General features: G+C 37.7%; 1 protein-coding gene across 1 annotated transcript in view; it reads left to right on the top strand.

Annotated features, from left to right (window-relative positions):
* MYO3A (myosin IIIA) overlaps positions 1-15,225 on the top strand; it is a 112,077-nt gene that overhangs the window by 54,518 nt on the left and 42,334 nt on the right. The window contains exons 10-18 of the mRNA XM_036379010.2: positions 2,911-3,010; positions 5,312-5,428; positions 6,224-6,328; positions 6,409-6,492; positions 7,328-7,530; positions 9,303-9,401; positions 9,502-9,616; positions 12,958-13,084; positions 13,816-14,026. Coding sequence (XP_036234903.1) covers positions 2,911-3,010; positions 5,312-5,428; positions 6,224-6,328; positions 6,409-6,492; positions 7,328-7,530; positions 9,303-9,401; positions 9,502-9,616; positions 12,958-13,084; positions 13,816-14,026 — 1,161 coding nt within the window. The remainder of the gene's footprint in view (positions 1-2,910; positions 3,011-5,311; positions 5,429-6,223; positions 6,329-6,408; positions 6,493-7,327; positions 7,531-9,302; positions 9,402-9,501; positions 9,617-12,957; positions 13,085-13,815; positions 14,027-15,225) is intronic.

Raw genomic sequence — 15,225 nt, 5'->3', positions numbered from 1 at the left:
CTGATGTCAACAGCACTGATGTGGGCTTTTTTTAAGTGGAGTGAAGCAGTATAACTGCCCTTGAGGGGTCTGTGCCCTTTGACAGCAAAGTGGAAAAATATTGTGTTCTGCAAATCTGCCACTCTTATGTACTCTGGAGAACGGAGAATATAATCTAGCCCAACAAGCGCTAGTGTTCTCATAATGTCAGCTGAGGAGGATTACAGGAGGATCGATTTTATGTAATTAAACTTCCCTGGCATACACAGAGATCTGTTTCCTTAAAAGAAAAAAAAATAGAAAAAGAAAAATGTCCGTGACAGGAGCATTCTCCTCCCTTCCTGCACAGCAATTGTTAGTTTCTTACAATAAATGAAAATTGGTAATTGAAACTAATCCTGGGAAATACCACTCTCTCACTGATATGCAGTAACATTTAAGGATCTAACTTATTAAAAAAAATGTGTTCAATGTGTAACAGCTCCACCAGAAATGGAAAGCAAAGCTTGACAGATGCTTTGTTTTGGGTCTTTCTTCAGCAACGGAAAAAATAGAACAGTAGAGCTTTACATAGTCCTGCAATTCCACATCTTTCCCTTGTGTGTATATTGATAGCTCTCTCTCAAAGTCACACTGATATCAGATGCATCTTCTGGACATAAAATGACCTTCATACAGGTACAAAGGAGAAATTGTTTCAGCTGTCGAAATTTAACTTTTTTCAAATGAAACTTTTAAAAAGATGGATAAATAGGAGTGTGAATTATAGAGGGGATGAATTTCTATTGCGAGGGTAGGATTTTGTCTGCACCTCTGACTTTGGATTCAATAATGTCCTTTAGCTGCTAAATGCAAATCAAACAGCAGCAGATCATGCAAGGCTGAGGAGTTAATTTAAATCTTTATATTACCACCTCCTCTTTAATACTGCCTGGAGTACATGCTACCAAAAGTGGTCTCATACTGTTGTTGCAAAGACAACAAAGACTATCAGGACAGCTCTCATGGTAAAAGTGGATTCCAAAGGAAAGGGAAGAATAGGTCAAACCTGGGATAATGATCTGTCAATCCTTTGGTTCATTTTGCTTTCTCGTCACTTAGCCTCCTCACTGGATACTGTGCTGCAATTTTAGTACAGAAACTGTGAAACTATGGTAGCTCTTGCAAGGAAGTCTTACATATTTGTGTCTTGATATTAAAGCTGCAGAATTAGTCAGCTGTGTGTGTGAAGCTCCTGCCTTTGCACTGTGAACAATTAAAAAACTCTAGTGGTATGTCGCACCTGTATAAAGGAGGAAGAAACTGGCACCAGGATGAGGACAGGCCATTCTGTCATCCTCAGGGAATGATTGTTAGAGACAAGAAAAATTGAAAGAAGTGATAGATGAAGTGCACTCTGGTCTGGATTTCCATCATTCAGATTGTGAGTGCACTTACAGTGTGGGAGGGCATCATTTGCCCATTTCTTTCAGTCCCTTTTCAGTCCTGGCAGATAGGTATTGCACCAAGTTGGTGTCTGCTTGAGTTTCTGCATCTACATTGCCTGGTAGTGCACAGCCAGTATGACATGAAGCAGTACTCATGAACTCGGTGATGTTGATGGAACAGGTACATATGCAGTAAATCTGTGGGTGTTCAGCTTTCCCCATCAGTGTGATGTTCACTCACTCTAACTTTCCATCTTGGTGTGACTACACTCTTTCTTCTGTCATCTGTTCGCTGCATATCAAAATTCTTGCCTGTGTAGAAAACACCTGTCTGCTTTTATCTATACCATATATCCAAATATCAAAATTAAACAAAGAATTTCCCTGGTCTTGTCCGGGATCAAGGTAAAGAGTGAGTGCTTCACACAACAGTTTCCTGTCTGTCTCAGTTTACCAAGGTAAATGTTCCTTGTGTTTGAGAGGTGCCTTCCCACCAGTGGCATCAAAGGGAGTGAGGTCATATCAGGAGAGCAGATTTACCTAATAGTTTTCCTGTGCTTGTGCCTTATTACATATCTGAGCTTGATCTAGTTTGTGAACTCTGCTATTACTTATCCAGTTTCTCTTTTCCCTTATTTTCCCTCATCTCATAAAACAAGTATAACTAATATGAATTGTAAACCTTGCATTCTCTGCTGTGTTTGCTCTATTTAGCAATGCCTTTACTCTTGGATAAAGCATGATCCAAGTCTCTGGGAATTTTCTTGCTAATTAAAATAAGGCTGCATAAAGTTGGATTTATGGTTTGATTGAAGGAGAAAAGAAATCTAGGACAAATTTAAAGTTAAACTTGAAGTTTAACCCTGGTAAAAAAGATATTTGAAATTTTGTTTCCTTCTCATGTATGACTTTTTCTCCTAGCAAGTCCAAGAAAATTTGGTCAAGATGTATTTCACTTACCCCAGTGGTTCTGTAGCACTTTGCTCTATAGTGTGGTCATCTCAGCCAAACTTTAGAGCACTGTCATTACTAAGTTAAAATGTTTCTGTCCTGAGTGCTTTGTCAGCATCATCTTTGCTGTACTATTTCATCATACACCTCTGGTTTTGTCCTATACATACTGTTAGCAGGATCTTTTTTGCATGTGGGTACCAGAGTTTCAGTCTTACATGCTTTATAAATAGGTTCTTTTTTTTTTTTAACTTGTATTGCCAAGCTCCTGTCTTATAGCTGATGTAGGGGTGTGATCTAAGGAGGGATCTGTAGAGTGACAAAGTTCTTCATGGAAGCAGTTCTGGAATCAAATCACAGCTTTTGAATTGTCAGGTACTGGTGTGCTATACCAAGAAGTTGACTTCTGTATTGCTTTTGCTTTTCAAACATTTGTGTGTTTAAATTCAGAACAATGGAAAAGCTAGAATGTTTTGGCCTTCAAGATGGTTGCAGATGTAAGATCTGCTCTATGTTTCCTTACGTCAGGAGATTGTATCTCTTTCTTTTGTAGATTTGAACGTATTCACACAAAGAAAGGGAACTACAGTAAGTCACTAGTTTCAAACCAAGAAGAGGTAGATGATTTAGCAACCTTGGAGGTACTGGATGAGGTAAGAACCTCTTCTTTTTTGATATTTTCCTGTAGAGGATTGATCATATTAAATTGCAATGGTGTGCTGTTGATTTTCAAATTCAACTGTATTGTCACACTTCAGTTGTGTAAGTGTACAATGACATTTCACCACTTTATGCTAAATATTTTAGACAAGATTTACTGTGTGAGAAAGGTTCCAACTCAAAGCTAAAACCATCTTGGGAGTTACAGCTGCAGACCAAACAGTATTGTAATACCATTGACTAAACAGGATTTATACCATTGGATTTTATTACTGCTAAGTATCCAGTTTGCAATGGTGTGTGAACCTGAAATTGGTCTAGGTCCAAGACCTTCCATCACTGTTTCTTGAGCACTGAAAGTTGCCTTAAACTAGCTCACCATACTCTCCCAGACTAGGTTCTCACTGACTTACTTTGTTGGGGAAATGCATGAGGGTCAATTTATGTCAGCTGAGCCTCTCATCTGTCAATGCCTGCTGGTGAACCTTTGACCAAATTACTGATACAAATACCACTGGTTTGTCAAAGTTGAAAAATTAGTCCACTGGGTGCAGGGAAACATGGTATAAGGGAGGGAGGAGGTCTGCTGTGTTTATTCTTTAAGCTTCAAAACCAGAAAGAAGAATCAGGCTGCAGCACATTATCTGCAGGTCTTGGAGGCCATCAGTGGTTGTAAACAAGCTGTCATTCTTCATCTACTGGGCTGTGCATAGACTATAATTCACATTCTCTTATCTGTAAAACTTCTCTGGTATATAGTACCTTTGTCAGTGCAGAATATTCATTGTGGCACTTGAGCTGGTAAACTGTATCATGCTGACAGCTCACAGAACATCTTCCATCTGCCCAAGAGCTTTGTTATAGCTTGATGTTTGGTTAATTGTAATTGAACTAACCCAAAATTCATCTACTGCACAAAGTTCAGGTTTAAGCATTTTTTTAGTATTAGGAAGATTAAGACTGTTGTGGGTTTTTTTTCTCTTTTACCATGATACATATAAACAATCCAAGCTAAAGAGATTTTATTGCACAAAAACCCCAGACTAACTGGAATACATCCCATCTCCTCAGAGATGGAGCATTCTCATGGAAGTCCTCAGGAAGCCTCTGTCTAAATGCATTGTTTGACTATGTGGTGTTACTAAATCAAATCCAATTTAAAAACACTTTCACATATGATTGGCAGCTTCTCAGAACAGTATTCTTTCTTCCATTCAAATTTTTCTTCCAGTTTAGATAACCCCATCATCGGAGCAAGACAAGAAACCTTCTTTCTATTGGTACAATAAATAATTTCAGAAAGGGCAGAAGTTCCCCTAAAATAATTCTGTAATGTGAAATGGTTTTGGCAAAAAGGAAAGAGAGCATTCAAAACCAAAAAGTTTATCAAGGCAATTGAAACCCAAGATTTTTCTCCTTATGCTTTCTCATGAAGGAAATATGGCCTCTGCAGCTGTTGAGAATTCAGATTTTAAGTGTATTAAACAGGACACAGTGTACAACACTGTGAATAGATAGATGAGGAAGGAAAGCAATTCCTTCTGTAGTCCTCTGCTGCCAGTTGGTCTGTTCCAGAGGGTATGGAGCCTAAATATTTTCACATGTACCCCAGATTAGTCTCAAGGCTGCTTGAATTTCTTCATTCAACTCTGTGGCCTGTTTTGATTGGAAACCTAACCAGGCACTTTATAGACCCAGCTGTGTATGCAGAAGAAGCTGAGGGAAATTACATCAAGAAATTTGAATGCCACTAATGGGCTCTTCCTTTTTCTTGGTTCTGGGGGGAACTGGCTCTGCAACAGCAAAGAACAATCACAGCAGAGACTGCTTGTTAATAGGGAAAGATGCCTCATTGTTTACATTAATGGGAAGAAAACAGTTGAACATCTGTGTTGTATCATAACTGAGAGTAATGTTAGAGCAGCTGTAGTGGCAGTTATGGACTCAATCAAATGGCTCTTGCTTGATAAGTTACACGAAACTTTAGTAGTAGAAATGTAGACAAGACTGTCTCATGGAAACCTCTGATGAACTGAATGAAAGCAGTACTTAACTCCTTTTTCTACTGCCATTTGAAGATCTGTAAGTATGTATTGTTCAAAGTAAGACAAAAAATTAGAAATGCTAGTGTGTTTGAAAATATTACTTACTTTTGATCATGATCCATTGTACTCCTAACTATAAATACCTTCCCTCCCCACCCTCACCCATTGAAACTATACAAATATTTTATACATTTTCCTAACATTCTTTTCCCCCCATGTGATTGATGGCTCCTGTTCCCTCTCCACCAGAACACAGTAACAGAGCAGTTGCAGAAGGGTTATGCCAAGGACCAGATCTACACATACGTTGGGGACATTCTCATCGCTGTCAATCCATTTCGGAACATTGATATTTATTCTTCACAGGTGTGTGAAAGACATTGAAGATATTTATTCTTCACAGGTGTGAAAATTTAGGCTTTTCTATTATAAACTACCACCAAATTCCACTAAAATATAAATATTAGTGTTAACTTTAAAGTCAGACCATTCTTGAGATTTATTTTAGCTTACTCTGAAAAGCAGAATTACCAGTAGAAATGCTCTTTCAAGTGCACATTGACACAAATTCTTAACACTTGCTGAAATGAAATGAAACACTGCAGAAATGAAAAACTCCAAAATAATTAATTTCTAGTATCTTTATGTCTACAGTGTAGATCATGCACAAAGCAATCCTGTAAAATGTTAACTGCTGTGAATCTGTCTCCTTATTATACAAAAGGGAATTGTGTCCCTATTATACAAAAGGGAAAAATACTAAAGTCGGATCATACAATAATTTGAGGTTATTAATTATCAGATACCACAGGTGCAGAAAAGATCTCAAGTTTTAACATGCAGAGATACTAATAGGAAGGGAAGCACAAATAAATTTAAATAGGTTGGCACCATGATGTCTGACAACAGTAAATTTCTCCTAATAAATTTAGTTTCATAATGTAATCAGGGCTAAAATTATAGAAAATTGCACTTCATTTTTTAGCAATTCTTATAGTCCTAAGTACATACAGATTCATGGTGTAGTAACTGCAATAACAGCTCCCTGAGAAAACACCCTGGAAACCTCAGCATGCTGTACACTAATCTATACATAAAACCAAACTTAAAAAAAAAGTTTTTAAAGGACAGTGATGATGCTTTTATTTTTCTTACTCTTAGCATTCCAAACTGTATATTGGAGCCAAACGGACTGCCAACCCTCCTCACATTTTTGCTGTTGCTGACATAGGCTATCAGTCCATGGTGACATACAACTCTGATCAGGTATGGATGAGGTGTCTAATTACATCCTCTGCCAGGCTGAGGGATATGTGATGAGCTCAGTCTTGCTCTGTTCTCTGCAGTGTATTGTTATTTCTGGAGAAAGTGGAGCTGGCAAGACGCAAAGTGCCCATCTGCTGGTGCAGCAGCTCACTGTCCTTGGCAAGGTAAGTGTGAAAGGGGATGTCTCTGTGAGGCTTTAAGGCTTTGCTATCCTGGGTCTAAAGTGCTGAACCTATGGACAAGGCAGTGGTTGTGGGGTGAGACTGTTACCAAAGAACATTTTCCAAAGAACATTAGAACATGATGCTCATCTATCTGCTCCTTCCTCCCTCCTAGGGTCACTTGGAAATACACAGAGGTTTCCACAACAAAAAGTACCCACTGCAATGAGGGCTGTGACTTAAGTCAGATCTCTGTTTAATTGAGTGCCTTCAAGTTACCCAAGCAGTAGTAAATAAAATCTTCCTCTTGCTTCTCATCCTTCCACAACCAGATTGATGTCAGTGGGAGAGTCATTCTGGGCTGTGGCCATCACAACTGTGTAAATAAAATGCCATTTTTAGCATGCCTGAGGTGAGATGAAGGCAAGCTAATGGATTGGTAGGGTGCTGTGGAGCAGTAACCAGATACTAACAAGGATCCTAAAAGCAGATTGGCCATCTCAAAGCCACAAACCTACAGAAACAATAGAAATTAATCTGTAGTGTTGTTATCATTATGTGCATTATTTCTTCCAGACAGCCTTGTTCTGAGGATTGCTATATTCTGACATATTTAATTTATATACATATATACATATATGTACATATACATATATATATATATATATATATATATATATATATATATATGCTTTTTTCTCCATATAATTTCCATGGGAATAGCTGCCCTGATTATGTCACACTTCACAATACCAATGAGAAGATTAAAGGAACACCTAAAAATGCATGAATTTGAATAATCACTGATAATTTGAAGCAATGTCTTTTTCATATCCAGGCTAATAACAGGACTCTGCAGGAGAAGATTCTCCAGGTGAACAACCTTGTAGAAGCATTTGGGAATGCAGGCACTATCATCAATGATAATTCAAGCAGATTTGGAAAATATTTGGAAATGAAATTCACTTGTGGTGGCACTGTAGTAGGAGCTCAGATTTCAGAATACCTCCTTGAAAAATCCAGAGTTGTCCACCAGGCAGTGTAAGTACGAAAATTGTATTTGACCTAATTTGGGGCTTACAGAGTAGGCCTATGATGCAGGAAATCATCTTGGTTCAAAGCACAGAGATGAATGAGGTATCTGGATGTTTTTCCTTAAAAGTTGTATATGAATAGCTTATGAATCTGTAAGCTAGCTGAAAACTACTCCAGATTTTTTTTTTCCTTGCCTCCTGGGTTATTTAAACAAATCTTATAAAAATGCCCATGAGATGTATAAAATAAGAATGTGCAAAGAATTAAAAACTTACTAATAGTTCAGGTATACATTTAATTGTGGGATTTTGGAGTATTGTGTTAAGTGTATCACTTGGATTTACTTTCTCTAAATTTCCTGTAGTATTGTAGCTTATTTCTTTGTTTGTTTGGTCATTTTCCATTTTGGAATATGTAGTAGGATTTATGGAGCATTATGGGTCAAAGATCCCTGCCAAGGACTTGGGGGTGCTGGTGGATGAGAGGCTGGACATGACCCAGCAATTTGCCCTCCCAGCCCAGAGAGCCAAACCTGCACTGGGCTGCATCAAAAGCAGCCTGGGCAGCTGGTAAAGGGGGGAAAATCTGTCCCTGTACCCTGCTCTGGTGAGACCCCACTTGCATCCAGCTCTGGGATCCCCACTACAAGAAATACGTGGACCTGTTGGATTCCATAGAAGGCCACCAAGATTATTAGAGGTATGGAGCACCTCTGTTACAAGGAATGGCTGAAAAAATTGGGATTGTTCAGCCTGGACAAGAGAAGGCTTTGGGGTGACCAAATTGCTGCCTGCCACCTGAAGAAAGCCTGCAACAAAGATGGAGATAGACTTTTTTGCAAGAACATGTAGTAACAGAATATGGGGCAATAGATTTAAACTGAGAGAGAGTAGGTTTAGATTCAATTTTAGAAAGAAGTTCTTTAGTGTGAGGGTGGTGAGGCACTGAAACAAGTTGCTCAGAGAAGCTGAGGATGCCTCATCCCTGGAAGTGTTCAAAGCCAGACTGGATGGGTCTCTGAGCAACCCAGTCTAGTGAAAGATGTCCCTACCCATGACAGGGGAGTTGAAATTAGATGATCCTTAAGGTCCCTCCCAACCCAAGCCATTCTATGGTTCTATGATCTAATGGTGCCCCTGAGACATAGACCTAAGCTCATGCACAAAGCAGAGGTTTGAACACAATTCCTTTTTGCTATTCAGTAGTCACTGACTTAGGCATCTCAGGGCTCAGTCATGGTTGCTATTTTTCACCAGTTTTTTTCTCATAAGGAGCACAGGAACCTTGAATATGTAATAAACCTCTGTCCTAGGTTTGGGCATGTAGCTTCTTGGCAAAGCATGCCAAGTCATAAGGCTCTTTTGCTGAATGTCTGCTTCTTGGTTCAGGACTAAAAGACACAACAGACCTACTGCATTCAGTGAACCAAAAGTGTATACCTCTCACACTCACCTTATTTTAAAGGTTTTTTAAAATAACTGGAATTAAGCAACACATTCAGTGGTGGATGAGGAACGTGCAAGATCTCATAGAGGATCTACCAATTGCAGAGCAGCACTGAGCTGCTTTAGCACTGAGCAGCAGTGTCAGGACAAACACAGAATGGCATGAAAAGGGTGTTCACAGGAAGTTCTGTAATAAAGCTTCTTTCAGAGTCCTTTTTCACTTTGTGTGAGTCTTGCTTGTTATTAAAATAACATTTAGTAATAGTATGTGTGTCATTAATAAATGTAGCATGATTATATTACTAAATCAGTTTGTTGTTTCTGTTGTTTCAGAGGAGAGAAAAATTTCCATATTTTTTATTATATTTATGCTGGTCTCGCAGAAAAGAAAAAACTGGCACATTATAAACTGCCAGAATATAGACCTCCCAGGTAATGCAGTTTATTTTTGCATAAATTGATTACTAAGAAACACAGTGTTGAATTCTCAGCCTCGTTTACATTCTAACTCTGTATCCATCAACTCTTTCAGATATCTGCAAAATGATCATTTCAGAATAGTGCAAGATTTCATGAACAATACCTTTTATAAGTCTCAGTTTGAATTAATAGAACAGTGCTTCAAAGTCATAGGTTTTACACTGGAGGTGAGTGCTAATAACCCTTTTCATTTGTGAACTTCACCAGCTACCTTAATCAGGAAAAGCTTATATAAAGTATTCAAATCTCTCTTGTTCCTTTTGTTCCTTTAGCATATTGTGTTTATGTTTTAGGATCTTGCATGGTCAACTTACTGTTATATAGTAACATTTAAATTTTTAAGGTTTCTAGGCATTGGTAAACCAATAAAATTATATTAGCCAACAAGGCTTTGAAATCACTGAACACAGCATAGCTGAGTAATGTGGGGAGGGGGAGATTTTAACAAATTTAATGCATAGAAAATTATGTTGTAACTGTTTAATAGCCAATAATTTTAGGCCTGTGAATATGAGCCTCTTCTCAGTTTTAAGAGGAGGTCCATGGTGAGAGATTAAAAAATTCATTGAGCTGATCTGAGTATTGATGAACTCAATACATTTTCACAACTCCGGGGATAAAGTTGATTGAAGTTCTTAAATCCCTTTGGAGATGAATCTCATCACTAAACAGTAACTGAACCCATTTTTTCTTTATGATCTCGTATCATTGCTCAGCTAGCTGTTAAACCCCTCTCCTCAGTCTGTCTTTGGTAGAATTAAAATTTAAAAAGGACTGGATTTATAAAGGAAAAAAATCCCATCCTGTGACCTAGTTTTGCCTAAAAAAATAAATAGTAGAGGTATGAACCATACTGTATCTGTGAAATATAGCACTAGTGCTTCAGAATGGATGTATGTTTTCATTTCTCTGACAAAACTGTATGTGGTAAGAAGCTTTTCACAAAAAATTGCTCACTTCAGTTGACTGTTTCTGGCTTTCCTCGATGTAAATATTTGAAATAGCTAGCAGAACAGATGTATTCACCTATTTTGTTCCTCTAGAGTCACTTTTCATTAGGTTGTAGTAGCAGTGGCATTCACAGTCTCTTTCTCCTCTACATGTTATTCACAGCTGCATTTAGTAATATCACACCTTTACTATCACATCCTTTCACTTGTGCTTTCACCTTTCCAGAAGCAGCATGAAAGGACATTCATGGTCCAGCACTGATAGCAGTTTTGTCACAGCCCCAGAGACCTTGATAAGTCCTAATTTAAAGCATGAAAAGCAGAAAGTCTGTTTTTGTTTCCAGCTCTTTTGTTCACTTGGATGGGTGGAAACAATAATCTTGATCATCCAAAAGAGGCCTTCCATGTACATTGAAGATGCAGTTAGAACCAGGTCACTGGCTGCATTGTGCAGTTCTAGCATGGATCTTCACTTGATTAACTCAGCAAGCCACTGGGAGCTGAATCTGTGAAGAATTATCTACCTGTAGAACCCTGCAGTTTCAGAAGCAGGCTGAGTGCCATAGGCAATCTGCTTGTGGCTACTTGTGAGCCCCAGCCATATCAGCCTGCCTTGAATCCTCTGAATTAACCTGTCTGAGGCTGTGCTTGCAGGGGTGAAGGAAGAGTCTTCTTCCCCTGCTGAGGTTCTGATATCGGATACACGTGCAAAGACAATTTTTTTTCAGTGAGAAAAATATCCCATAGGACATTGAATTCCTTTCCTAAATTCACTTTTTAGTAATGCAGCCTTAAGCTTTGACATTCATCTCAGTGCACAGAGGAACTTCTATATAAGCACGTTCAGTGTTTTATTAGCAGAAAGCCATGGACAGAAAAAATTCTTGAGTTAAAACTGAGACCTAAACAAAGCTTTATTTCTTTGAAATTTGCTTTTAATTCACTGACAAGCTTTAAAAGTACTGTCAGTACTCCCTGTCTTAAAATCACAGTTTTATTTCAGGCTGCACAGCAAAATTAGTAAGAAAGGACTGGCTGAGGGGAACAATAATTATGTTGTATGAGACAGATCAAGCCAGATTTCAAACGTACTGGAAAAGGGCAGAAAAATGTCAGCAGTTACACATATTGTACAGCATGATGGCAGAAGTTAAGCTATCCATTTCTTTGCATTTCAACTGTGTCCCTAAGCTTAAAATGAAAATGAGTACTTAATCCTAAGTAAACTGTGTGCCAATTATCCTCAGGATAATTTTTTAGAGTGAGCTTATCCAGTTTGTCTTGCTGTCACTGGAATCACTATTTATTAACTGCTAGATTAACTTCTGAAAATGTTGAAAACAAGCTCAAGCATTCTAGAGCAATTAGAGATTTTATCTGAGTAAATGATGCCTGACATGGTACCAGCAAAGTATTGAATAATATGGATAAAATGCTGTGCAATTATAAAAAGTTCATAGTTGTAAAATACCAATCAGATTTTCAAAACTGCTTCTTATAAAACTGCTACAAAAGTTTTCAACCTGCTATTTATAAAATATACTATTACTGTATGCCTCAAAACACACAGTGTCACAGACTCCTAGTCTGCTTTACAGGTATACCTAGAATTTTCTGAGTAAAAAACACTCAGATCATCAGGTATAATGATAAACATTCACCGTTCAGATGAAAATTTGCAGTTAAAATCTAAGTCCAACCTGCAATGAAAGCATTATTTTACTAACTCCAAATATTATTTGAAATTTATGCATTTGTGTATAGGTACTTAATTTACTGTATATATCACTTCACTGTCCAGAGTAATAGCAGCCTTTTTCATGACAGAGTCCCTTTTCACAGAATCACGGAATTAACTGGGTTGGAAAAGACCTTTGACATCATCAAGTCCAACCTATTACCTAACACCACCTTACCAACTAAACCATGGCAGAACCTCCTAAATAATTTGAAATCTAAATTTGTTAAGCAAAGTCCATATTAAGATGCTTTGGTGAGTTCCTAACTGATATTTTGAAGGATAAAGTGCTTTGTCAAATCAGAGATGTGAGGCCTCACTCTTCTCCCAGTGAAACTTTTTCTGATGACATTGGTGGGAGATGATATAGACCTATTATTTGGAGTACCTTCATTTCCATGATGCAAGAAACATCAATACAGATTTTTTTTCTACTTTTTGTTGATCTAGGTATTAAATCTTTAGACATATTTGCATGTCTACACAGTGAAGGGCAGATATAAGTAACCTCTGAATTCTTTCTGAGTAAGAGGGTATGCACACCACTGTTTTTTATTTCCTTACTTCCTGTCAATCCTGTCCTGTCAACAAGAACAGAAGAGAGGTTAGGCTATGGTTTATCTTGTCCTCTTTGACTGTCTTACTTTTGAAAGACTTTACTAAGCACAGAATGGGAATAATTGCTGAGAACAGCACTCCTAGAAGTAGTGGGCACGTGGCAGACAGCAAGAAACAGCACACACGCATATGCCATTGGCACAAACCACAGAGACAAATTACCTGGCTATTAAGTATTGCATTTTTTTAATATACTTTTCAGGAACTTGGAAGCGTGTACAGTGTCCTGGCTGCCATTTTAAATGTGGGTAACATTGAATTTTCTGCAGTAGTATCTGAACATATGATTGACAAGAGCAACATTTCCAATCCAGTAGCCCTTGAGAACTGTGAGTGTTTTTTTCTTGATTTAACCTTTTTTTCCTTTAGTTTTCACAGCAAATTTATTTTATTGCAAGAGGTATCAATGAAAACTGTATTCACATGGAAATTTTGCAAGAATAATTAAAAACTGAAGTTAGATTAATTCTAAGCCCACCTGAATTCAAATGCAAAAAAGAAAAAAAATTCCATGTTATGCATCTTATTTGACTAACCAGTTCACTGGCATACAGGAAACATGACTAATACTGCAGATGCCTGAAAAAAATCTTTGGAATTTTTCCAAGGTTATTTGAACATTTGATGGAGAGCCTCATTAACACATTGAATATTTTTTTCCCAGTTTCTTTCTCAGCTGCTCATTACTTTTTCCCCACATGTGCCTGTGAAAATATGGCTCACTAATTCTTTGGAAGGGATGCCTTACATTATAAGCTGCTAGGAGGTAGAGGAGGCAAAGGGCCAAAGGTTCTCCAGAAATTTGCTAGACTTTCTCAGTAATTACACCTGGGGAGATAATGAAGTCTTCACGCTATCTTCTTGCATGTTTTCTTGCCATAGAAAAATACTGTGGAACTGGGAAAGAAGCATCCTTTTTTGGAGCAAAAGGAGAACAGCAGTGACTTGTATGAGTGGGTTATAACTGAGAGGAGTATTCACACCTCACAACTTGGGTACTTCTTACATAGTCACCTCCCAAAATCTGTCTCTGAGCTATGCCTGTGACATTCCTTCCCAGGTGCATCCCTGCTGTGTATTCAGGCAGATGAGCTGCAAGAGGCCCTCACCTCTCACTGTGTAGTGACTCGAGGAGAAACAATTATTCGTCCCAACACTGTGGAGAAAGCCACAGATGTCAGAGATGCCATGGCCAAAGCGCTCTATGGGCGCCTCTTCAGCTGGATAGTCAATCGCATCAACACTCTACTCAAACCTGACAAACATTTAAGGTAAAAGGAGATTTTCTAGAATGAAGATATATTCTTTCTGTGGTAATAATGTTGTCTTACACTAGAGCATTCAGTGGAGTTAAGTTCTTTTCCTCTGCTACTTTTTTGTTTATGACCCCACCATGTCGAAAATGGTTTGTCCTGTTCATAGTACATAGTGAAAATACAGTAGATATGGTTGGAAAAGCATCTGGTGTTTTCCTGTTGATCTTTACTATTTAACCCTTTTGTTTCCTTTTGTACTTTTAACCCTATTAACTTTTAACCATTTTTCTTTTGTATTTTATTCAGAGTAAGCTTTTGATATTCATCATGTTGATTACATTGGTCAAATTCTGCTCTTATTTACACTGATGCTGTTGCTTTTGTCACTGTTGTTATAAGCATGGTTTCATATATGTGTGGGAACTGTTTTTAAACACATTTACTGGAGGTATTGCCCACTTTACCCTTAAAGGGTGACATTTTAAACACTGTATCAATAGCAAATAGCTTTCAGTTTGCATCTGGATTTCCTGGATTTTTTCTTCTTAAACATCAGAGGAGAGCCAAGGTTGCAATCCTAAAGTTTGTCTAAACTTTTAAGTATTTGGTTATAGCAGAGCAAGAATAAACAGAACTTTAATCAGTAAGTGATAGGATAAAATCCATGATAGATGGGGCAGCACTTCTGGCCTGTGTGCCTCTCTCAGTTGTCTGTTACAGAGCCCTTTTCAAACTGAATACTTACTTATTATGCTGGTGAAGAGGGAGAAAATTCAACCTGAAATGCTCACTATAAAAAAACCCAAACAACTTTTGATTTATTTTGTGGTAGGAAAATAATTTGCATTTTCTGTTTTTATGTAATTAGCTCTGAAAAAGGAATGGGGCAGATAAATTTTAGCAGTCTTTTCATCAAAAATGTAATTTTGAGACAGATTAAATAGTCACCAAATTCAGATCTCTCCACAATGAAACATTTCCCTTTCTGAGATCGACTTCATAAAGAAGTTAAGTGCTATTCATGAGTGTCTTGAGGCTGATTCTTAATTTCTGAATTCCTAAATCTTTATTAAAAAATGGTTACAGATAGCCTCTCAAAGAGGTTGTATAGAAAGAATGTGATTTATATTTTACTTGCCTAGATAGGTCACTAATGTCAGCCTCAGTTTATTATAAAATTATATCATTTTAATTTTTTGCTTCAGCTTTTTTTA

Source organism: Molothrus ater, chromosome 1 (genome assembly GCF_012460135.2).
Source record: "Molothrus ater isolate BHLD 08-10-18 breed brown headed cowbird chromosome 1, BPBGC_Mater_1.1, whole genome shotgun sequence".
Classification (NCBI taxonomy): domain Eukaryota; kingdom Metazoa; phylum Chordata; class Aves; order Passeriformes; family Icteridae; genus Molothrus; species Molothrus ater.
The sequence above is the reverse complement of the archived record's forward strand: the minus strand, read 5'-3'. Positions and strand labels throughout refer to the sequence as shown.